This window comes from Oenanthe melanoleuca, chromosome 1 (assembly GCF_029582105.1).
Source record: "Oenanthe melanoleuca isolate GR-GAL-2019-014 chromosome 1, OMel1.0, whole genome shotgun sequence".
Lineage (NCBI taxonomy): Eukaryota > Metazoa > Chordata > Aves > Passeriformes > Muscicapidae > Oenanthe > Oenanthe melanoleuca.
Window position 1 is genome coordinate 32161418 of NC_079333.1, and position 23078 is coordinate 32184495.

The 23078-nt window shown below is 39.2% G+C and overlaps 1 protein-coding gene across 2 annotated transcripts; it reads right to left on the reverse strand.

The window, feature by feature from the left end:
• Window positions 1-4297: 4297 nt before the first annotated feature.
• Window positions 4298-21544, reverse strand: EED (embryonic ectoderm development). 2 transcript variants are annotated; one of them, XM_056495884.1, is made up of 12 exons: window positions 21389-21544; window positions 18408-18560; window positions 12977-13069; window positions 11962-12027; window positions 11151-11276; window positions 10951-11032; window positions 9333-9424; window positions 8334-8467; window positions 7082-7187; window positions 6156-6314; window positions 5648-5721; window positions 4298-4627 (listed from the first exon to the last, which is right to left on the reverse strand). In XM_056495884.1, the coding sequence occupies exons 1-12, from the start codon at window positions 21506-21508 to the stop codon at window positions 4501-4503; spliced, it is 1332 nt and encodes a 443-aa protein (XP_056351859.1). In that variant the 5' UTR covers window positions 21509-21544; the 3' UTR covers window positions 4298-4500. The 2 variants fall into 2 exon arrangements, with proteins under 2 accessions (XP_056351859.1, XP_056351869.1); XM_056495894.1 differs by having other exon boundaries at window positions 9291-9424; window positions 21389-21542.
• Window positions 21545-23078: the final 1534 nt, after the last annotated feature.

Here is a 23078-nt window from a genome sequence, read left to right on the forward strand (position 1 = left end):
TTTTCCTTCCTGCTGTGACTGAGCTTACAGATCAGAAACTCACAGAGGGAAGACTCTATCCCCCTTCAGTATCAGTGTTTTGCTTTTCACAACTGCTGTGAAAGTAAGAACCGATTCATTTCTACAGGTTGTGTGGATGGCCAGACTGTGCTTCTCAAACATAAGTGCTTTATCTTCCTTGGCTTTGAAGCATAGGATTATGGTTGGTGAGTTTCACTAGCTCTGTGAGATTCCTATCATACGATCACTAGTTAGGAGGCTTGAGGAAACAGGCATTCAGTTTGTCTAAGGAAATTTAATATAAGAAACTCCAAGGTCTTCTAACCTGTATCCTAACAATACTTTCAACCTCAACACCATGGTTTTAAAATGGGAGAACAGGATTATAGGAATAAATCTGAGGAGAAACAAAGATTCATCTATTCAGCCTTTAACATATATATCTATATCTATCCTTTTTTTCCTACACACACAAAATACTAAAATTCCTTTCCTGAGGTACAGCCAGAGATATAATGCCTGTAGTAACAACCTCGATGTAATATTTATTATTTTTTAATGATCTCCTACATTTAGAGTATTTTTCCTATTCCCAGTTTCTAGATACTAGTGAGTTCATTTTAAAGGAAACCTTTTTTTTTTTTAAACAAAAAAAACCACTGTCTACTGATCAGTAGGATCTGAGGCTAAACATACCCTTCCATGCCAAACTCATAATCATGACAGGTAGACATACTTCCCTTCATTTTGGGACACTTTCCCAATTGTTATCCTTTCCAAGCCAACAGGAATTGTTTGTTAGAGTGGGGATTCTTTTCACAAGGGCCCTACCTGTTTCTACATCTGCCCTTACCTCACCATCATGCCCAGATAAAAATTTAAAAATACAGGAAGCAACAAAAATATTGCTGCTGGCTTATACAGAAACAGATGCAAAATTCATGGCAAGTAGTCCAAATTCTAATTATGCAGGGGATTTATTTGTTTTTAAAAAGTTGCTTCATTTCTTTATTGTAAATATTTTTCTGACACAGCTCATGGTGACAGCAAAACATTCTCAGGTGACCTGTGCCTTTTTTAGCCACAGAACCAGAGCTCCCCAATACAGTCAGTGGAGAAACATGACCATGAAATGCACCAGAGAAAACAAGCACTCCTACCTATACTAGGAAGGGCAAATTCGATCCATTTTTGCATACATTTTTTTTTTTTTTTGCTTAACATTAAAAGACTCAAGGACCTGATTTAAAATTGCATTTTTGTAACATTCTTTATTCATTCACCACCAGATGGAGCACCATCCCAGGAAACAGGACCATACTCTGAGAAGAGAGACCTTTTAAGTGAACCACTGATTTAACAACCAGGAACCTGTTTTCTATTTCTACTTCTAACTGTGGTACAAACCTTTTTGATGTCTCTGGGCAGAGTCTCTACCTAAAAGTTAGAACTGTAGTCCAAGGTTATCATTTATGCAATTTCTAAGTTTCTGCAAGTTGGTAGAATTAAGACAAAGGCTGCCAAGTTCCTCTACCCTTCAGCTTTTTTTAATCTCATCAGGGAGATACTCAGTGTGCAATAACTGAAGGAATCAGCAACCTTCAAATTTTATTATCCTCTTCATGCAGAGTTCATGAAGAACAGACCTCTCTAACAACACTTGCAGCCTCTGAAACAGTTTCCTGACTAGGGCAGTGACTCATCAGCCTGACTTTACCTCTCCCTCACCTGTCATGAGATGGGGAACAGAAGGAGTCAATTACAGCATTTGTCAAAGGACAGACCTAAAGGTGGCCTGAAGACAATGGAGAAGAACACGTTCTTTCAGGCTATTTTTGGTAGGTTTCTCCAATACTAGGGTTAAACCACATTTCTGTTGTTGGAGAATTAGGCACTGGAGCTCTCAAGGTATGTTTCACAAAAGTATACATTAAAAGGTGAAAAGATTTTGGAAAATATTAAACTTTTCTTTAAATTCTTTTGCAATTATTTTAACTCTTAATAGCTGTTTATCTTCCAGAACACACAATAATTTTAATTGTTCTCCTTTTTTTAGTCTAGAACTAGGCAACTGTAGGAAGAAAACACTCTAATGAAATAAATATGCAAGTTTTATATCCACTTAGGCTTTATCAGTCTGCTTGTAGACAGAGACTTTCCCCCCTGTTGTGTGTCTTCAAAATATTATTAATTCTACACGCAGATGGGGCTGACTGTTGTAAAGGAGAATTTTTTCTCCCCTTGGCTTGTAACAGCTCTACTTACACAAATTATTCCCTTCATTAACACTTTTAATCTGATTTCAGCTCCATCCAGGTTTCTCATGGCAAAGCTCCTACAACATTTGTCTGCATTTCAAGAGGACAGTCTTCAGCACATTCATAAGTTAAAACAGAAGTTCAAGCTGACTCTAACTGTGTTAGGCCTCTTTCCAGTCAAGCACCACCCTTCCTTTCCTTCCTCTCAAACAGAGGAGTAAATTTATCAGAATGTACCACTTTCATCCCAAAAACACGCCCATGCCTGAGAAATCCCTACTGCTTTTGTATCCCATTCCACTCTCAACCCCGACCATGGGACAACACAGCAGACAGTCTAATGCCATGCTAGTGTAAAGCATTTGCAAAGGCTAAATGGCACCAGCTTCCAAGCCAAGTCTTCTTAGTACAGCTAATTCAATCAAAGCTCTTTCCTCGAGGCTGCAGGAAGCCTGAGCACTCCTACTGCCTTTCTGGAGTGCTCTCCCAACCACTCCCCAGCCCTATAATTTTTCAGACTCTGCCAACTCCACATACTTTCCACAGAATGATCTATGAGGTCTATAGACCACTGCTGTTGTGTAAACGCTGGCTCATTCTATGCCAGCAGTTCTGTAGAGGCAGGAAGTTAAACACTTCCCCCAAGCTCCAGTCTCACCTGTCTCCCTCTTCAGCTGATCTGTGTTCAACCCTGCAGGAATTTTAGTTTCCTCCCTTCAGTAGTCAGGCTTCTAGATGGTTCTGCCCAACTCTGTGGTTTTACACTTGGCTTCCTGATCACGTCCTCTTGACCAGACACTCATAGGCACAAGAAAGATGATACTGGCCCTTTGGCTTGTGCAATAAAAACAAGATCCAAAATCCAGTTCAATTAAACACTAGTTTTGGACAGACCTGTGGTACTACTGCACTTCCCCAGTAGTAAGAGCAAGGATTTAAAAGAGGGAAAAAAAGGGAAACAATCACGTATTACAAACTAAAATTTGTAAACTGCTTGTCAGTTCTGGGTTTCATTTTTTTCAGGTTCCTAAGGGCACAAATCAAAATTGGTTTAGTCACATTACTTAGTAGTTTATCTAACCAGAGCATTTACAAGCTTCCCAAACTGTAACAAACAGAAAAAAGCAGCATCCTGAAAGATGCAAAGTCAGTCAGTAGCAGACAGGACTACCTAATCTACTGATCAGAAAGGCACAATGACAATGTACTTGTATTTACATCATAACTCAAAACATTCTTCTCAAGTAACATGTTATGTTGAAGGATAAGGGCAGAGAAAAGGAAAAAAAGTATGTAAATGATTCAGCCTCAATAAATGTTATTTACTTTCTTCCTCATTCAGATACTGAGCAATGTCCTGGACCACTTTCTTATTTCAGCTACCAGCTGACAAGACACACACAGATGTTTTGAACACAGATTATCACTGCTAATAATTTCTGCCATCTTATCCATTTTCCCCCTATCATTTTTATTAACTGTACACACATTTTAAACCTATATGAAATATGATTGATTTTAGAATTTATTATTCCTAAGGCAAGTAATAGCATTGAGAAGGCTGTTTGGGAATAGAGGCAATTAAAATGTATTTCCAAAAACTAACTTTTAGATAAACGCAGTAACTAGACAGTCAGAATTCAAGTAAGAGAACAATGTGATCCACAAAACGAAGCCAATAATGTTTTTCCCCCAAGTCATTCACAGATAGGGTGAGAAGCAAATTCGAATTTGAGATTACTAAAAATTAAATCAATTTCAATCTGCAACTAACTTAAGGAATGAGTTCAAAAATTTTTTAAGTGTTTAACAATTATTTATATTATATTCTTAAGAGTAGCATTTCCTTTGTGTTGTCCCTGAATAAAAGCTTCATTAGGTTTTCAAAAGGCACAAAATACATAAATATAGCATAAAGCATAAATATACCAAATTTCTAGCAAGTTGATGTACATTCATGTGATAGCTCTACATAAAGAAATTTCCTAGGCCATAAGTGAAAACTTCTTGTGGGAAATAATTAATATGGACAATTCAGAAAACTTTACAAAAATACTTCTTTTTATTAAAAGCAGCAATTTCAAGCAGAACAATACACAGAATGTAAACATCACTAAGTCCAGCTCCAGCCTGCCGAACCTTCGAGAAAGTCTACACTAAATGCATCTACTGTACTAGCAAGTTAACAGACTATATTATAATTTGAAAATATATTTTCTTCTATGAATTAAGAAAAAGTACTTTATCGTAATCTGTCCCAGCGCCAGATACTGGCATCATCACACACGGCTATAAGGATACTGCTATCCCTGCTAAAACTGGTCTGTCGGATGGCAGCAACACATTTAGGATGAGTAAGAGTTGTACACCTAGAAAGAAAAGAAAATTACTCAGCTGCAATGTTAAATCTTCCAATGTATGGAGCACTGTTTCAGCAAACCCTTATTTATGTGGCCTTGGGAGAATTGAAGGCAACAGGATTATGGCCTTCATAGTATACTTTGTATTCCAAATGAGGACTTGGAAAGCGGTTTCCTGCTTAACCCCAGTTGTTTCTCATCCACATTACTGAAGCAAAGATTGAAAGCTTATTGAATGATATTATCTAGGACTTCATAGCCAGTGTTATTTCCCAGGGGTAGAAATAAAATATCAGAAACATGTGATTAAAGACTGCAGCATTTCCAGGAATTTCATACATTAATATATTCATATACACATATTTACTTGAATTATATATATAAATACATAAAGATGTATATAAGATATAATATAGGATACATTAAAAATGCATAAAGTATTTATATATACAGTGTATATCCATTTTCTATGCAATTTTTTTATAAGTGGGTTTGTTTGGGGCCTTTTTCTTGTGTTCAGAGGTTTTTTTGCTTCTGTATGTTTACATGCATACATTTGTATCACTATGTATCTAAGAGACATGCTGTGAAATTGCCTGGCAACACAGGTGAGGAAGTGGAAAGCCACAGTGTTTTCTCCACACTGTGATCATACCTCACTTTTCCACTCCTTTTTTACTCCAGTCCTGTCACCTATCTCACCTTTGTCATGTGCAACACCCACCCAGCACATCTTCTAATAGCTTTGCAAAATTTACACCCAATTAGCGAAAACTCTGTGAGAAATAAATTGCCTTTTACTGTATCTACACACAGTAGCCAGCATAATCCAACTGGGGCCTTTTGGCATTACTATAATGTAAATTATAAATCAGTGAGATATAATAAACATTAACCTTCAGGACTCACAATGTTTATTTCCTAGTAGCTATAATGGAAAGCAGTACTGTAAAGAATTTCTCTAGTTATCAGGAAAGGAAAAAGAAAAGTTACCCCAACTCCCAGCTTAGCAAAAAAAAAAATACTCACTTAGCTTTATGTGGATCCTCTATTTCTAAATCCCAAACATAAAGTTTGCCAACCTGATTGCCCAGAGCAAGCATCTTGAAAAGAAAGCAGAGGATAAAGAATAAAATAAAGAATTTTAAAATACTCCCTCAAAGAATAAAGTCAGAATTTTAGAAAGGCTCTAGAGCTGATAAATTGTGTGTGAACATTTAAACACGAATGACTCAATGAGTCAGAAAGGTTGTAGAATTTGCCTCCTTTCTTCCATTTTATCAATCTCTGCAGACAAGGAATTAAGACATCAGGAAACATAATTCTGGTGAAAAATAAGTATCTATTTGGTGGAATTTTTTCCCACAGGCAGAACCAGAATGAAAAATCTGGAGCTCCTGCAGATTCATATAAAGCCCCTTAAAGCAAAGCATTCTGTTTCTCTAACATCACGTGAACCAAGACCCTTCCTCTGCCCATAAACGTGTAATCAATGAAAAGCTACACACCTTCAAATACAGCAAAGTCAGAAACGTACCTTCTGCCAGAAATCCATTGAAAATCTCATGTACCATATATCACACTGGCTATAATCAAATCTCCCAAGAATGGTCACATTTGACTCGCTGGGCTTGATTTTATCTATATCATCTTCCATCTTGCCAGGCTTCCAGCAAACAATGGCATTTTCACAAGACTGGAGTGAAACAATGAAAAGCAAAATCACCTGTAATTTATACTGCAGAATCAGTCTAACTATTAGCAAACATTTAATCTCACAGCTTCCCCAATGACACTGTGAAAAGCAGAACTGAAAATCTCACTGCTGCCCTTGGATCACAGCCACACCACCAACAATAATCACTGTCCATCACTGGCAACCTGATGCCCTCACAGCTTTGCCAGGTAATGGGACTGCAGGGGTCCTCCCTCACCCACCTCACATGAAGTCAACCAGATGTGCTCAAACACAACTTCATAAGCAGCTTAAACTTACCTTTGTTTGAGGATTGTTTACCCAATCCCTTTGACTAACAGGAGGGTGCACTCACCAACTGCTGGCATCAAGGCAGCTGAGCTGCCTGGTTTAATATCTGCAAGCCAATGTTACTAGTGGACACAACAATTAATCAAAGTTACTCCATTACGGTAACCCTCATCTCACTCTTCAGCAGTAGGATCCCTAATCAGTATCTAGAGATTCCCTTTCCATATGTTCCATTCCTGTTAGCCAGAAACCCTTTACTTGTAGCAGAGTACAGCTGCAGTAAGAATTTTGCTTTTTAAGTATAAGCTGCTTAACCCACATTCTGACAGGTGACAAAATTCACAGCACACTCCACAAAACCATTTGACACAAGAGGGTAATTTAACCTAAGACCAAATGCTAATAAAATTCCTAAGGTTTAGGATCCTTAGGACCAGCAAAGAAATGTACTGTAGCTGAAAAAGCTGCAGCATTACCTTGGATAGGATTAGGTCTCCCAGCCACCGTACACAGTCAACATAGTTTCTATGTATGTCTCTTGTTGAAAAGTCAGGAAAGTGAATTTTCTGGGAAACAAAAGGCCTGTGGAAAAAATGGCCAAGTGAGGTTCAGAAAAACAAATGCAGAAGCACAAGTGTAATTTTTAACAACCAGTTTTAACATATTTCAACGTTAAAAGAACAAGTCAAACTTTTCAACAGTTTTATAACGAAGCAGATTTTGTCTGCAGCTTGTTTTTCTTTTTAAAAGTAATAGGAACAGTCCCTGTTTTCATCCTGATGCCTAATGAAATAACTAAGTTTCCCATGTAAAAGACTGTGCAGACATAGTGCTGAGTAAAACTACTCTTTCAGATGCTGAATAAAACACCTGTCACCAAATACTTCAAGAACTAATTAAAGCTCAGTTTTCCTGATGCTGCTTCAGCAACATCTAAATCGTTAAAAAGAAATGCACACTTTAAAAAAAAAAAAATCATCATTTAAAAAAAAAGCACGCTAAAAAGCATCATTTAATATTTGGTAACATTACCAAAAAAAGCGAGAGTATTTTCACAGCTAGTCTCATTGCTGAACATGTTCACTGTGTTTTAGACTCTTCAATTCTCGCAATGGTTTAACTGGAAGTTAAGATCAAAAAGTTGAAGAACTTCATAAAGGAGGATTTATCTATCATGTATCTAATTGCCATGTTTACTTGACAATTTTCTCATATCTGAGGTCAAATCAGAGAATGATGAAAATTAAAGTTATCACTACGTAAACAGTTTTGTCCCCACCCCAAAGTGAAATAATACACAATAATTAACTACTCAATTTAAGATTATTTGCCACATTTAATTACACAGATTTGATTCCATTCTAGAAATTCTGAGATGAGATGAGATGAGATGAGATGAGATGAGATGAGATGAGATGAGATGAAGATACTGACATCTTGAAATGCATGAAATACAAGCTTTAAGATAATAATTCTAAATGTTTTCTAATCAAGCAAATAAGAGATAATTGAGATATTTAAAAATAAAAATTTTGGGACTTTGAATCAGAATTCAATAAAACTGCAGTGAAGCAAAAATCAATAAGACACACAATCTAGTGAGATTCAGTGCCCAGCAGGATATCCAGGTCATTCCCCAAAAAATCCCAATATGGAAAGGAATTAACCTGGACCGTTGATAGGAGTATTCATGTGTTGAAAGGCAGACAAGAGAAGAAGACTACATACCTGTTGGTTTTATTTGGGTTGTACTCATAAGAATCTTTGATAGCATTAATCATTCTCTTGGAATTAATTCTCCAGAGTTTTAGAGAGTGATCCATCCCACAGGACATGATTTTTTCACCAAGAAGATCATAATCCTATGTATATAAAATAATTTTGAGCACTCCCACCCTAGGCTGCATTATATCAACTCAGATTTTATTCCATCGTTTCCATCAAAACAGCATTTTATGTGTAGAGCATGCAATAAAATTTAATATTTCAAATAGAAAAATACTAAGAATATAATCCAGCTCACTGCAAAGCAGCACAGCATCTTAATAATTATATTTAGTCCCTCTGAAGAAAGAGAGACATACTGAACAGCACTGACAGACAGTGAATCTACAGCTAGTTCTCCTCCTTCACTAAGTTCCCTAGGAGCAACTGTGGCAGAATTACAGGGCTATGATATGGGTGAATAATACAGTGTCAGGTTTCCTAGAGATGTACCCCTCACCTTTCACAACAGGTCACACAACAGGAATGGAAAGAGTTCTCAGGAATAGCACATTAAAAGTTAACTAGTTTAGTTGATATTTGCTGGGTACCAGTGTCTGTTCACATTCACTGAAAAACAATTTAACTCAACTTCTTTCCTTCACTACCATGTCTTTCCATGTTTATTTGCTTATGCTGCTTTGACCTGATGAGAACTCAAGAACAAAAGTAGGACCATCATGAAATGTTTTTTTTCTCTTTCTAGCCCCACTGAGCCCTATTTTGCTCACTTCTAGGCTGCACCTCAAGAAAATCAGTTACTGAAACAGATTCTGTCTGTAAGAGGTAGCCACAATCCAACAACCTGACATTTAAAGTTGTCTATCCCCTTAAAACAGTATTTATGCACTTCAAGGTGTTTATTTTTAAGTAGCTATAACATCAAAACAGTGCACAAGAGGATAAAAAGTTGCTTACTACCCTTTGTAAATCTAAATCACTGCCCCACAGTCTTCCACTTACTGCACTTAACACCTCATCCCTGTGCCCTTCTACTCCTCCAAATATTGCAACCAGCGTGTCTGTCTGGATGTTCCACAGTCTCAATGCATGATCTATAAAGAACAAATAGAATTACATGCTGCTTTTTATATGTACATTTGAATAATATATTTCAGCTTAACCACTTTGAGTAAAAGGTGTTTAGACCAACATTAAAAAAGCACTTAATTCTTCTTCTCTTGTTAGAAACAACAGAACTGCATTAAGTAAAACTGCTGTTATAACTAACTTACTATTAAAAGTAATTCTGTAATTGAAAAAGTGTGCCCACCCCCTCCCCTAGGGACAGTTTCTAGCAAAAACACATTTGGATCTTTAGATCATCCAAAAAGCAAAGACAAGTCTGATCTCAGACAAATATAAGCTTTTAGTCAGGAATAAAAACAATTTCATGTATCAAAAAATACTAGAATTCCTTTCTGCCATTCTAACATCAACATTCAGAAAAGTTGTGATTTTCCATTTTTTTAACCTTTAGAACATTATTCTTTATGAATCACAGTCAGTAAGGAAGGAAAAAACTGTTCATATAAACAATATGTATTCCAAAGTCAATCAGACTAATCCACTTATTTAAAGAAAGTTTTAACAATTTCTAATAAGAACCTCTAGTGTATTTCCCTTTTGGATTCCACACGTACATTGCACTTAATTACAGCAACACCCAAAATCCCAGCAGGGACACAGGTGGCCATGCAGCCCCAAATATTTTCCTCTTTTTTTATTAATCTCTCAGCCAAGCAGTTCCAATAGCCCAAATATTCTCCTGCCTCATGTCTTCTCACCTGGTTCAGAGATTGTACATTAAAACTTGTACTATGGCTGATGTCAAAACATTATTACAAAGAGAACCTAAAAACTATACAGAGACTGGACATTTACAGACCTACAGCACCAACTTGACCGCAGCAAGCAGCAGAGAGCTTCCCAACTCCTGTACTCATGTACTTTCTTCAGTTACTCCAAATATACTAGTTAGAAGTCCCCTTAAGTGAATTTTTCCAGCTCAAGCATTCCTGAAGGCTAGCCAGCTCCTTGTGGATCATTCCCTTACTTAACAAAACAGTCAAGATTAGGAAGTTGTGACTCTTAGAACTTTCTGGATAAGCCCTAAGACACTATACCAAAAACTCCCTAATATGCTTTTTACACAAAGTCCAATTAAAGTTGCCAAGCAACAGACAATCCAAGTTTTTCCCCATGAACATGATGGTGAATGCTGTCTGCAACACTAAGATGTCTCCAGTAGATGGCAACGTGATTCAACAACTGAAAAAAATTTAATTCAACTGTTAGAAAGTAAAGAGAAAATTCAAGGCTCATGATTCTTCTCTCCTAAAAAGCAGCACTATTCACAATCCCTTTGGACCATAGCTGGAATTGTATTTGTAGACCATGGATTTAGTAAGTACAAAATATACAGCCATGTAAAAGTATGATTTGCTTTCAACTTTCAAGGTAAACTTGTTCAGTGCCATTCATTTAAAAAAAATTCATGAAGGTTTTCAGGTATATTCAAGACCAAACTCCAATTCAAAGTATCCTTATTTATACAAAAACAACAGAAGTTTTTCCTCACCTTTGCTTACAGATAAAAGAAGATTTGGATCTCTTGGATGGAATTTCAGTTCGTTGATTGCATTTCCATGGCCCACATAGTGCTGGGATAGAATTCAGAGACCAAGTTACCATTTCCCCTCATGTTTACATGTACTTAGAAGAAAAAAGTGTCATGCCTTACTGAAGCACAAGCTGTATCTCAAAGTTTTGAACACTCACCTTTATGCACTGCATTGTAATAGGATTAATTATCCTAATAATACCCCTGGATCCTGCCACAGCCAGAAGAGGATGGCTTGTATTGCTATCATATGTCCATGCACAGGTATAGAAATTTTCATCTGCCTACAATGCCTCAAGTTAAGGATCACAGAACAAACAGGAGATTTTTTTTTTCTTTTTTTAAACAACATTTTATTTTTAATAAACCTGTTGCTCTTTTATCTAAGTTCCCAGAAGTATCTGCTGGACTCCATGAGAAAAAGACACATATTCAGTTATACACCTGCAAATACCAGCAATATCACCTTTTCTACAGATGTGTATTCCTAACATACAAGGAAGACCTCTTTCATGGCATCACCTTTGATTGGGAATAATGAATCATGACTGAGTTCACAAGTTAATGACTTGTGTATTGCAAATGACCGACACAAATTATTAATGCCTCAGAGCATGAAATTAAATTCTTAAGCTTTAAACTCAGTTCCAATTCACAGGGAAACTGAGACCACTGTAAAGCAGAGAAACATTGTACAAATATTAGTGTTGGAAAGATTAAACTGATGGAGAATCAGTTTTCAAATATTTTAATACAATCTGGTCCCTGAGTCTGCGTTTTTAACATTTTTTTAACAGAAGGGATTCTAGGATGTGGGAAAGAGGCAAGACTTGGACCTAACATAAAAAATGCACCACATAAGCAAAGTATTAAACCACAGACAAAACATTTACATGCTTTTTCCTACAAAGCCTCTTGATTTTTCATAAAGGAGAAGCAAACACGTGGGTATTTAACTTAAAAGGATACATCAGCATCCACATAAGACTGCAACAGACGGATTTCTCCTTGGGAATGACATTCATACAAAGTAACCTGGAGAAAAATAAACAAAAATAAATAAGTGGGAGAGACTACTGCTTAGCTGTGACATTTCAAAAGGAAATCACATGCACTCATCTATTGACTGCCTGATTGGGAGAGGTAGAGGGCCTCTTTGGTTTAGATTTCATCTATCATTCGTTTAACAGGTGGAAATGGTTTGATAAAAGAATATCCACAGCAGTTTCAGTAAAACACCATTCCAGGACCTGTCAGCTATCCTTCCCATATAATGAGGTCTATTATTTGAACTGCCTTAATAAGATAAACCCTTGTTGGAATTAATTACTGCAGTCATCTCTAACATGGCTTGGTCTTGTAATGAGTCATTGATACCTTACTTAAACTTAGTTTAACGACTCATAGAAACCTTGCTTAAACTTAGTTTAGTGTTTCTGATGACTTGCCAGGCAGAACAAACCTAGAAATGAAACACTTCTTATTTATTCACAATACTTGCACAAAATGCACTTCTCAGCGGTTATTTTCAAGACTGAAATGACATCGATCCTTGTTCAGAGGAAGTCTATAAATTCACTCCACACAGGCCATCAATTTAGCTACTGAGCTGGCTGGCATCACTGTAGACAGCTCTCATCCTGTATATATGAGTAGATGACCTTTAGAAAATAGTAACATTTATGCAAAGTAATTTTATTGAGAAGATACATTTATGTACCTCTCTTCCTTATGCCATCATGCATATTACTGAAGGACTTTTTTCTTTACTACATAGATTAATTATCAAATAGCTAACATGACTTTGTAGAACAATCCAAAAGATGCAGTTCTCCCAGGTAACAGATGTTACACATCTTATAAATACATCTGTTCATATTAAGTATTGTGTGTCCATACAAAACACAGGTAAAGGGATTTCTTGAAAACAGGAATGCATGCAGAGCCACACAGAAGGGCGTATGACGAAAAACAGATTACTCACTCTGTTGCTGCCTACAGTGGCAAAAACAAGAGGATCACCTTCTTTGCTGTGCCAGTTAAACTGGACTCCAAACAGAGGCTGGCCATGGTCCTCCTATAGGTGTAAAGTAAGATTAGAGATAAAAAATCCAACAAAACCCACAGGCACATCATCGCTGTGAAATTCAACAGTTTAATTGACAAGTTTCCCTCCTCAAACTAATAGGTTCACAGCCAGTATAATTTTAGATAGTGAGGAGTTAACAATCATAGTTTTGTAACATCACATTTTAACTCGGCTGTCTCAAAGGGAGGTTAAAGGAATATTCTGACAAACACACCCCTCCCTCTTCTTTCTCCACCAAGCTTTCAAAAAGTAAAGGGAAAGAACTGTTGTCACAACTGTTGTTATGGCTAGAAGCAGGCAGAACTCACAAGTTGTATTTGCAGCTCTACTATTTTGTTTTACAATTTTCAATAAGGCAACCTCTGCATCTTAGGTCATACCTATATGCATTTTCTATCATAATTACTTATACACAAGGATTTGCAACTTCACAGGGAAGAATTACCAAGAGAGAGAATTATAATGGTAAAAGCATGTAGAAGGGTCACATTTAACTATTGCGTTACGGCTAGGTCTTGTAACTTTGTCACAGACACAAGGAACTCTCTCCAGGGTGTCACAATACTGCTACAAAGTTCATGTCTACAAAACGTTTTCAGATGCCTTTACGAACACTTACCAGAGAAACGCCAAGTATTATTTTTATACAACTTACATCAGTTTGAAAGAAGAAAAAAAGCAGGTATGTTTATGAATTGTGATGAATATGGTGGTGCTTGTTAATAATTGATAACAGTATTTTGGCCTGCCCTGACAGGATGTTTTCAGCAAGAATAAATGTTCATTGAAGTGCCTCCCCACAGGGGACTGTCTGGGACAGTGCAGGCAGGAAGGAAGTGTCTCATGATGGCTGTTCAGCAGCCTTCAAATGGCAGCACTTCAGAAACAACACGAGATGTACTAGCCCTGGCAGGTCTGGCCTGTCCAAAACCAAAGAATAAATTCGAGGAGGGGGTGTGAACAGAAAGTCTAACATTCCTTAGAAAAAGAAAAGGAAGTCTGGAAAAATTTTAAATAGCATTATTTAATAACAAGGCAGTATCTGTTATGAAGAGAAATAACTAGAAGAGCTAGAAAGAGAAAGCAGAAAATCTTTTGGAGATTATGGCCCTCCTGCAATTCTTAAGAGAGGTAGCAACTTTCAAACTTTAGTACAGATTAAAAAGGATTGCTCAAAGCTTAACTCAAAGTATTACCCATCATAACACAAAAGAACAAATTAATGGCTTTATGATATGAGGGATACAGGAGATCAGGAAAGGGAAAAGTAGCAAAGTTATTAGTAAGCACAGAGTAGAAGAAAAAACAGGTATTCAGTATCTTTAAAGCATTACAGAAAACTAGAAATGAAGAATGAGGAAAACTGTAAGCCATAAAATTGCATACACAAGGCCATGACTTTTTGTGTGCAATACATTTAACTTCACTTTGCAGCAACACATGCATTAATTTTACCTGGTAGCCTTAATTTTTGAGTGTTTTAAAGTCTTGTGCGAAGAGAATGGCTGAGACATCAAATTCAGAAAGCTTAATAAAGTTTTTCCACTAATAATAACTTGGTTTCAAATTTCTGCTTGAAGGAGTTCCTGCTGCTGAATAGTGAGTGCTTCTGACATATCACATGAAGACAGCACAGGCAAAATGCATCGATTCCTACTCCTTTATTACAGAGACATATTAGTAGGTTTTGCATTTATTTTTCTGGAACTACCTTGTTCTCTGTCATATGCTCTAATAAATTCAACAAAATATGGAAAGTGAAAAGCAGTATGATTTTCACCCTCAAGATAGGATATTTTTCCAGCATAAGTTGAAATAAGTGTCTGATTTTCTAGGTAGGACCCAGACTAAGGTGGTAAGTAGAGATATATAACAGAGTGCTATATTGTTTCCATATTTTTATATTTGAGTACATACCTAAAGTATTTTGCAAGCTTTTTCAAAGAAAATCTATTTCCCTGGAAAAAATTACTCTTCAAGACAAATATCTTTAGTCTACTTACTTCCCCCACACTACATTTCTCATACCAAGTGCTACAATCTCCAGGAGCCTGACTGTACATATTGCAGTTTTGCTGGTGTTTGATGGATGAAGCAGCCAGGCAGAGACTCTTGAAGGAAGATACCAGGGTATCTGCAGAAGCTCTGCTCCTATTTAAACTCCCAACTCCCTAGAGGTCAGAGACAGCACATAGCTATTTCAAAAATACTTGTCTGCTCTAATTTTTGTCCCAAGTGCAAAACAATGAAGGAGGTTTTCCAAAACATTGTACTTCTAGGTGCTGTACACAATGTTTATGCTCAGATGCCAAGTATGTGACACAAATCTGACACTGGTTTGTACAGACAGAAGTGACCCAGATACCCGTCCAAAAGTAAAATTGTGAAATGCCATCTTGTCCCTGCTGTGTATAAAGGGCATGAAACCCAAAGTACTCAGGTTCTAGAGAAAGAAGGCAGGGAAGAAAACAGACCTACTGCTACAGAAGCAAATAAATGATCAGTGGTGAGCTCCAGCCTTACTCAACATCAACTTGAGTTCAATCAAAAAGTAAGATTAGACTTGGTTTTAGACAGAAAGCAGTGAAGTCAATACCATGCCAAAAACAATCACCTGCACGAATGCCTTTTAATCCGTGTCACCCACACTGCCAGTGGGGAACCAACAACCCACACGTGCATTTCCCCTTCCCAGAAGTGGAAGTAAGCCATTATGGGCAGTGGATTTAATTACATTTAGACTCCATTACACATCAACAAGCTAGAATTCTGCGTGGCATTGAATACTGGTTCCCAAGCCAGGGGACAGCAAGTAGAAGCTGAGACAACACCAGGCTGCTTACAACTTAAGCATTCTCCCTAAGCAAAAAAGGGTAGGGAAAATAACTGCATTGCTTTAAGGGGAGCACAATAAAGAAAAATATACACGTTTCTGCCAAAAGATCTATGGAAAACATATATGTTTTCTATGCAAAACATATATGGATATATGAGGATGTGCAACTGTGCTAGCTGTGTTAGCTGTGTATGCTCATTTATAACCCAATTTCCATTCAGCCCACAGAAAGCAAAAATTTTTCAGTACCTCTTACAAGTAACTTACTACTCCAAAAAGCAATAAAGGCAGTTTTTTATTTCCTGTCATTTTCCAAGCTGTATTTTTGTTTTCCTGATGCTTATATTTCATCCAAAATAACTCCCAAAGCAGTGTTTAAAAAGCATACTTAGCAAGAACTGAGTTTTTCAGGCTGAGTCATAACCGTTTAACACTCAAAGCAGACAGTAATGGCCATATTTCTTTGTTTCCCCAAGGAAAAAAGTGAAAAAAAAATAAGAGGGAAAAACCAAGAGTACAAAAGTGGAAAAACACATTTATACACCCCTAAAGAATATTAATTTCTATTATCTTTAAACCATGTTGACCCTTCATTAACTTCAATACCTGCACCTTACAGTTTATTTCAAAAACATAAATGGGGGGATATATGAAATGGTACTCAAAGAGTCACAAGTGTCTTTCTAAACTCACATACAACATTCAATTCTCATTCTTCACAGTATCTGCAAAGTTAGTATGGAAAAAGAGGAAAAGGAAAAGAAGAGAGGCTTCCTCAGTCATGAAGTAAAAAATGAAATTTGGCTCCTACCTAGTCTCGTCTTAACATGCACACTTCTTATTATTACCATTAATCTCAGATCAAAGAGAAATAGGGGAAAAAACTAACAAAAATACCCCACTTAATTGAAATGCTACATTTACTCCCTCACAGCTTGATTCCACTTGCACAGGAATCTGTTCCCAGACCCCAGCCCAAATCCAAGGAAGTCAGGGATTGCTTAGTCTGTTCTAGCTTGGTCATAGCTTGGTCTTTTGGATCACCCTACAGTGGGGTCTGGATTGGCATTGGAGTGAGGGAATGTTTTGTTTTCCCAGAAGATATTTGGAAGTACTAACCCTTTTTCTCTGCAGATAGAAAACAAGTATGAGTAACACAGCTCAGAACTTGTTAAAAGTTTGGGTGTCCAAAGGCCCATGTCTGTGTTTGAAGTATGACTTGAAGCCACAAATAGCACCATCCGCGGGGGCGATTCACACGAATCATAGGAACTGCTGCCTACCTTGGTGAAATGAAACCACCTCCCTTCCTCCTACACCCTCAAAGGCCTGGAGGTAATTTTTATACTTTGAGAACACAATAAGATCAATTTGTCTCCCAGATATTTTTGTCACCGTAACTTCGTATCACAATTTCTCCAGTGGCAAAGCTCATTTAGAAGGTTTCCATGCTCCAAACCTTTTATCCCCTCCCACTCAGGTATGCCAGCGTTTCATTAAGGCAGCCTGAAGATAAAGTTCAGAAAGAGCCACATCAGCACAGCTCCACAGTTAAGCACGGGGGAATGAAAAAATACTCCAAGAGTAATTCTGCAGAAAATATCCACTACTGAACTACACAGATCCTCACAGAGTTTGCCGTAACTCCCATCTTGCTCCAGACACAATCATCCTTTATTTAGAGACCTTGTAAAAATGAAATCATAAGGCTTATTTACAGCTTTTGACATATAAATATCCCACATGAGGCTAAGGAATGAGGAAAGAACATCCTGACACAGTAAAATAGCCATGAATGAGAAAACTCGTTCAGTCCACCATAGTCTGCCACCATTGCAGTAGAAAACAGCACTACACCAAAACAGCAGAACAGGGAGTAAAGACCATGAATCCACATGCCCTAAAACCATCAGGTGTTATATGGGAAGATACATACTGCCTAAATCAGGTGCTAACACGTGATCTCAACACTCACAATAAATTAACTGAATTGCACTGCATAGTAGTTATGATACTGCCAGAGGGCAGGAAATACCTGATCTGGCTAAGTGTGAGGAAAAAGCTACTCTAAGATTCTTGAATTGATTTGTTTGGGGTTTTTTTTCAACGCATAGAGAAATCTGTGCAGGTCTTGTGCTCTGCATGGAGTTGTCCCAGGTTTTGTTTTAGTTCAATTTGTTTATCAGACTTCTCACATTTATCTCTAGCATCTACATCTTCAATGAAATGCATAACCATAGCATCACACAAAACTTAGCAAACTGTACGAAAACAGGGTTAATTGCAGCACTACCTACTGTTTCCTATCTGTCAGTATTTTTTTCTTCAAAACTTTGGCTATTCCAAGAAAGGTAATTGCTTCAAATCAGCAGGGAACATAATTGTTTAAAAATATTCAAAAGTATCAAGCTTGATGCTGTCTCACAACCAACATTAACATTGCTGCCAGTAAGTGGTGCCCAGCATTCCCTGAAGCTCACACATACCTACCTTTAGGCTATTTACACATTTGAAGGAATATTTGCACTTCTTTGACTTCCATTTTCCTTTCCCCCAGCTTTTTCTTCCCGGTGCATTAGGAGTGTTTGTTGGCGTATCGGGGCGTTCGGTATTAGTACCGCTTTCAATACTAACGGCATCATCCTAGAAACATTCAAAATTATAAAGAATGTCACAAAGAGATCATTAACTACTGTATAAATTCAACTCATCTTGCAGCACTTGGCCTTTTCACTTTTTCTTGTCATTCATGAAAACAGATCTCCCAGCACTCGGTGCTATTTGGATTCATGTATTTAAATCTAATGCCAGCATAACAGCATTCCTCTCTAGAAACAGAACATGAATCACACAAGGACTAATCCAAGAGGGAGAGATATGAACTGTGATCTAGCGACATTTCTTCAGAATACTGGTAGCTGCTCTTAAGAAAATGTCTAGAGATAAAGCAGCTGCTTCTCCCAGAAAACACCTTTGATCCAGAGGAAATGAGTACTTCTGTAGTACTGAAGAAGAGTTGTTTGTGTAAAAACACGAGGCTTGACCCTACCCAGAACTGAGCCATTCTGAGGCTTCTGTGCACCACTCACAGCACGGTTCTGCAGCAGGTCAGCATCGAGACCAGAAGACAACGTCCCACCTCTTCCTCCTGCTCTGTCCCACAGATACTTACTTGTTTCCACTAAAAGCTAAATTCTAATCAGCTAACTGGTCCAACTCGCCCTCCAATCATTAGCATAAGGTAAGAATGGGGAAAATTGAAAAAAAAAAAAAGGATACACAAAACACCCCATGCATCTGCTGAAAGACTTTAAACTGGCTTTGGATAATCAGCTACAACTATAATTTCACGAGTGGTCTGACTGCAGGGCACTGTATAAAAGGACATTTGCCTGCATCACCTGTCACACAGAACTTCACCTTCACTGGCAATGTACCTGCCAACCCTGTGCTTCCATATGAGTATACTCAGCTTGTTAAAAATCAATTTTTCCCATTTCTTCTGGCAAGATCCATCAGACTAGTGGGGGAGAAAACATCTCAGGCCAGGTAATTTCTAGAGCTGAGCTAAGACAGACAGAGGCAGACAACAGCCTGTCACTGGAGGAGATTCATGAAGCTGCATTAGGAACAGGGAATGAGGTCAACTATAAACATTAATACACCAATTCCCACCAAGCATTTATTCCTTGTCCCAGTTTCATGTCTGTATTATCAGAAACCTGTAGAGGTGTATTAGTCTTTGTTTGCCCAACAACTCTGAAAAACAGGACATACAGAGGACAAAAAGGAGGAAAGATACCACCCAAGCCTGTAAGTGAACTGCCCAAACCTGGAGTCATTCCCTTCACACTGGGCCCCTAAAGGAGCCAACCCTCCACAAAATTATTAACCAAGTTTAGTAATTTTTAAGATTTCCTGTTGTCCTAAAAAAATTCAGAGTTTGCCAAATTTTTTGCCAAATTTGCCCGAGCGCACTTGCCATAATTTTAATATTTGACAAGACTGAAGTTTTCTCTGGACTAGACAGATACTGTCAATGTGAGCACACAGGACAGCTGGTGTGGGCAACCATACTGGCTATCTACAACTACCACATAACCAACAAATCTGCACACAGGACACCTGTGGAGCAAAACACACCCTTTCTCCAAATCAACACTTTTATGTCAACTTTTAAACAGAATCCCCCATCTTGCAGGAGTAGTGGAGTCCAGTAATGAACTCTTGAAAAAGGAATCCCTTTGCCACTGAGGCAACCCACATCAGAGATTCAGAGAATCATATAATCAGAGTGATTTGTGCTGGAAGGGACATTAAAGATCATCTAGTCTAATCCACTGCCATCCACCTTTCACTAGACAAAGTTGTGTAGAGCTACATCCAGCCTGGCCTTAAACATCTCCAGGGATGGGGCATCCACAACATCTTTGGGCAGCCTATTCCACAGTCAGTGACAACCTACAACTGACAGCAAATTAAGCCTGAACGTGTCACCAAAGTACACTTGGATCCACAAATGCGGCTGAGTCATGAAAAAAAGCCAAGAGAAGTGGTGTGGAACATCTCAAACCTGCCTGTCACCTCACAAGCACCACTTCCAAAGGCTGTGGAGGATGTGGTCCAGATCACTCACTTGCTGGATAAGTGCAGGAAAAAACTTCCACACACTATAAAACACACACACACACACACACACAGAGTAACTACACAAACCCCCTCCACACCAGTAGCTACACAAATAGACTGCTCAATACCTTAGATTAAGTTTACCTTTCAAGTGTAAGTTATTCTACATCAATCACATTACCTTTGCTCTAAACATTAGAATTTCACCTAACTCAGAGATTACAGACCCCATCCCTGCTGCCTTCTGCTGACAGTAGTTTACTAACAGAATGTCCTGTTTCTCATTCACAAAGAGGCTGCACACATAAACTTGTGCTGCATGTTACTCTTCAACAGTGACAGTGAAGACACAGGATGCAAAACAGCAAGATGGGCAATGCTGCTAGTTTCCAGGGAAAACAAACAAAAAAAAACCCAAAAAAAAAAACCCCACAAAACAAAACAAAAGTCTGACGTTTTGAAGCAGAGTTCGAGACAGAGCCCGCTCACAGGTTGGGCCTCAAATCCACCTTCACCCACGTGGAGGCCAAGCGGGATTCTCTCCCCCGGACCCTCCCGGTCTCTCCCACCGGGGCCTCCCTCCAGCGGCCACCGAGCCGAGACGCGCGGGCTGAGACCCCCTTGTCGCTCTCCCCCCCATCCCCTGTCCCGCCCGGGACACGCCCGAGGGGGTCCCGGTGGGCGATGTCCCCTCACGGCGGGGCCGAGGGGCGGCGCCCCCCTCCCCCCTCCCCTCCGCGCTCCCGCCCGCCCCCGGCGCGAGGCCCCGCGCGCGCGCGCGCGCTCCCGCCACAGCAGCCCCCCCACACCCGCGCCGCCCCCTAACCCGCGCCCGGCCTCACGTTCTCGTCGCCGGACAGGTCCCCGGGGTTGCTGTTCTCGTCGCTGCTCAGCTTCTGCTTCTTCGCCGGCATCTCTCCCGCCGGTGCCGCCGCCGCCGGGGCTTCTCCCCGCTCAGACATCTTCCCCGCCCCCCACCCACCGCCACGCAGCCGCAAAGCGCGGACGGGGAGGTCGGAACGGCCGTGCCGTAAAGCGGCCGCGCTGCCCGGGCCGGGGCCGGGGCCGGGGAGCGCCTTTCCCGCCGCTGGAGAAGGGGCTGAGGGGGCGGCGGGGACCCCGCTGGTCTCGGGGGCTCGGCCGAGGATCAGCCCGTGCTCCCAGCGCTGCTGCCTGCAGCCCGAGCACGCCTGCGGTGGAGAAACAAACAGCCCCTTTCGCCGCCGTGTCCATCTTTGTTGTGCTCAAAGCGTTTGTTGGGGGCTTTTTGTGTTCTCTTACTCCACAAAAGTCCTTCAGTCTGCAAAGAGCGTTTCCGGATAAGAAAGACGGGCTATTCTCTGCTTCCTACTTCTGTACTCCCTGGCAAGTTCCTTCTGCAGCCATAAATTAAATAACTGTAGTTGCATGGGGTTTGATTATTTATTTATTTATTCGCAAACCACAGGTCTCAGAGTCATAATAATTGCAGTAAAAAACAACAACAAAGCAACAAAACAAAAACCCCTTTTAAAAAAGGGGAAATGTAATCTGCCCACAGGCACAGCATCTTATCTCCTATTCTTGTAGAGGCAGAAACAAGTCTTTTCTCCCTGAGGGGGATATTCCAGTCTCAAAAAAGCTTTGAGGGCAGTGACAGAAGTGAGCCGTGCCTTGTATATAAAATTTAATCTCGCATGAGTTTCAGAGATAAAGAGGAAGAGATATACTTCAAATGGTGTGTGTACTATAGTGTTTTTAGCAATAAACAGTCTCTGTTCTGTAGAACTCCATTGTAGGCTCCAATGAAGCATTACACAACATAGAAAAAAAAAGATGGTAGTTTACAGGTAAAAGCCCTGCATAGAACTGTGGTGTAAAATTGAGGTTTTATAGAAGTGTAAAAAAAACATACAAGCTTGTTTCTAAAATGCAGCAGGTTTTTTTTTTTTTTAGGCTGGTGTCTCATAATTAAGACTAAATCATGACTGTGCTGCAGATTTGTTGAAAGAAGGCCAGGCACAAAGTTTTAAGCGGAGAGAATTTTTTACTTCTCCCTGTGGGTACCCTTGAGCTACTGGGGAGAAAACAGTTCCCCTTTGTCCTGGAGCTGTCAGCTGACACACTCCAGATTGCCAGCTGAGCTTCACGTTCAACTCCACCATGTTTCACCAGCTCACGAGGAAAGTGGAAGTCTCAGCTAGCCTTCATTCAGAAAGGCTCCTCACTCACTCCCAGAATCAATCAGTTCATCTCCCTTAAAAACTGCTGTGTCCTGGCAGGTCTGTGCCTTCTCCTATCTTCTAGATGCTGGGGAACTTCCTTCTCAAGATGATAACTCTGCTTCCCTCTGTAGACATTTTTTAGTCTAAACCACTTGCTTTTCTTTTGCTTTCTTGGAAGACATGAAAGGCTGCTATACCAGGGGAGCCCAGCTTCCAAATGCCATAGTACATTTCATCTAGCTTCTATTTAAAGAATTAGTTATGTGGTTAAACACAAGCTTGAAAGTTCAGGGAGTTTGCTTCAGTTTGTGCTCTGCTGAGATTCTCT

Excerpts from the sequence above, each read along its gene's own strand:
- EED (XM_056495894.1), bottom strand. The coding sequence starts at position 21,508 with ATGTCTGAGCGGGGAGAAGCCCCGGCGGCGGCGGCACCGGCGGGAGAG. Across the intron at positions 11,277-11,961 it reads AGTCTTATGTGGATGCTGAT|GCAGATGAAAATTTCTATAC; the intron begins GTATCCTTTTAA and ends GAGGCATTGTAG. Across the intron at positions 7,188-8,333 it reads AACCCAAATAAAACCAACAG|GCCTTTTGTTTCCCAGAAAA; the intron begins GTATGTAGTCTT and ends TTTTTTCCACAG.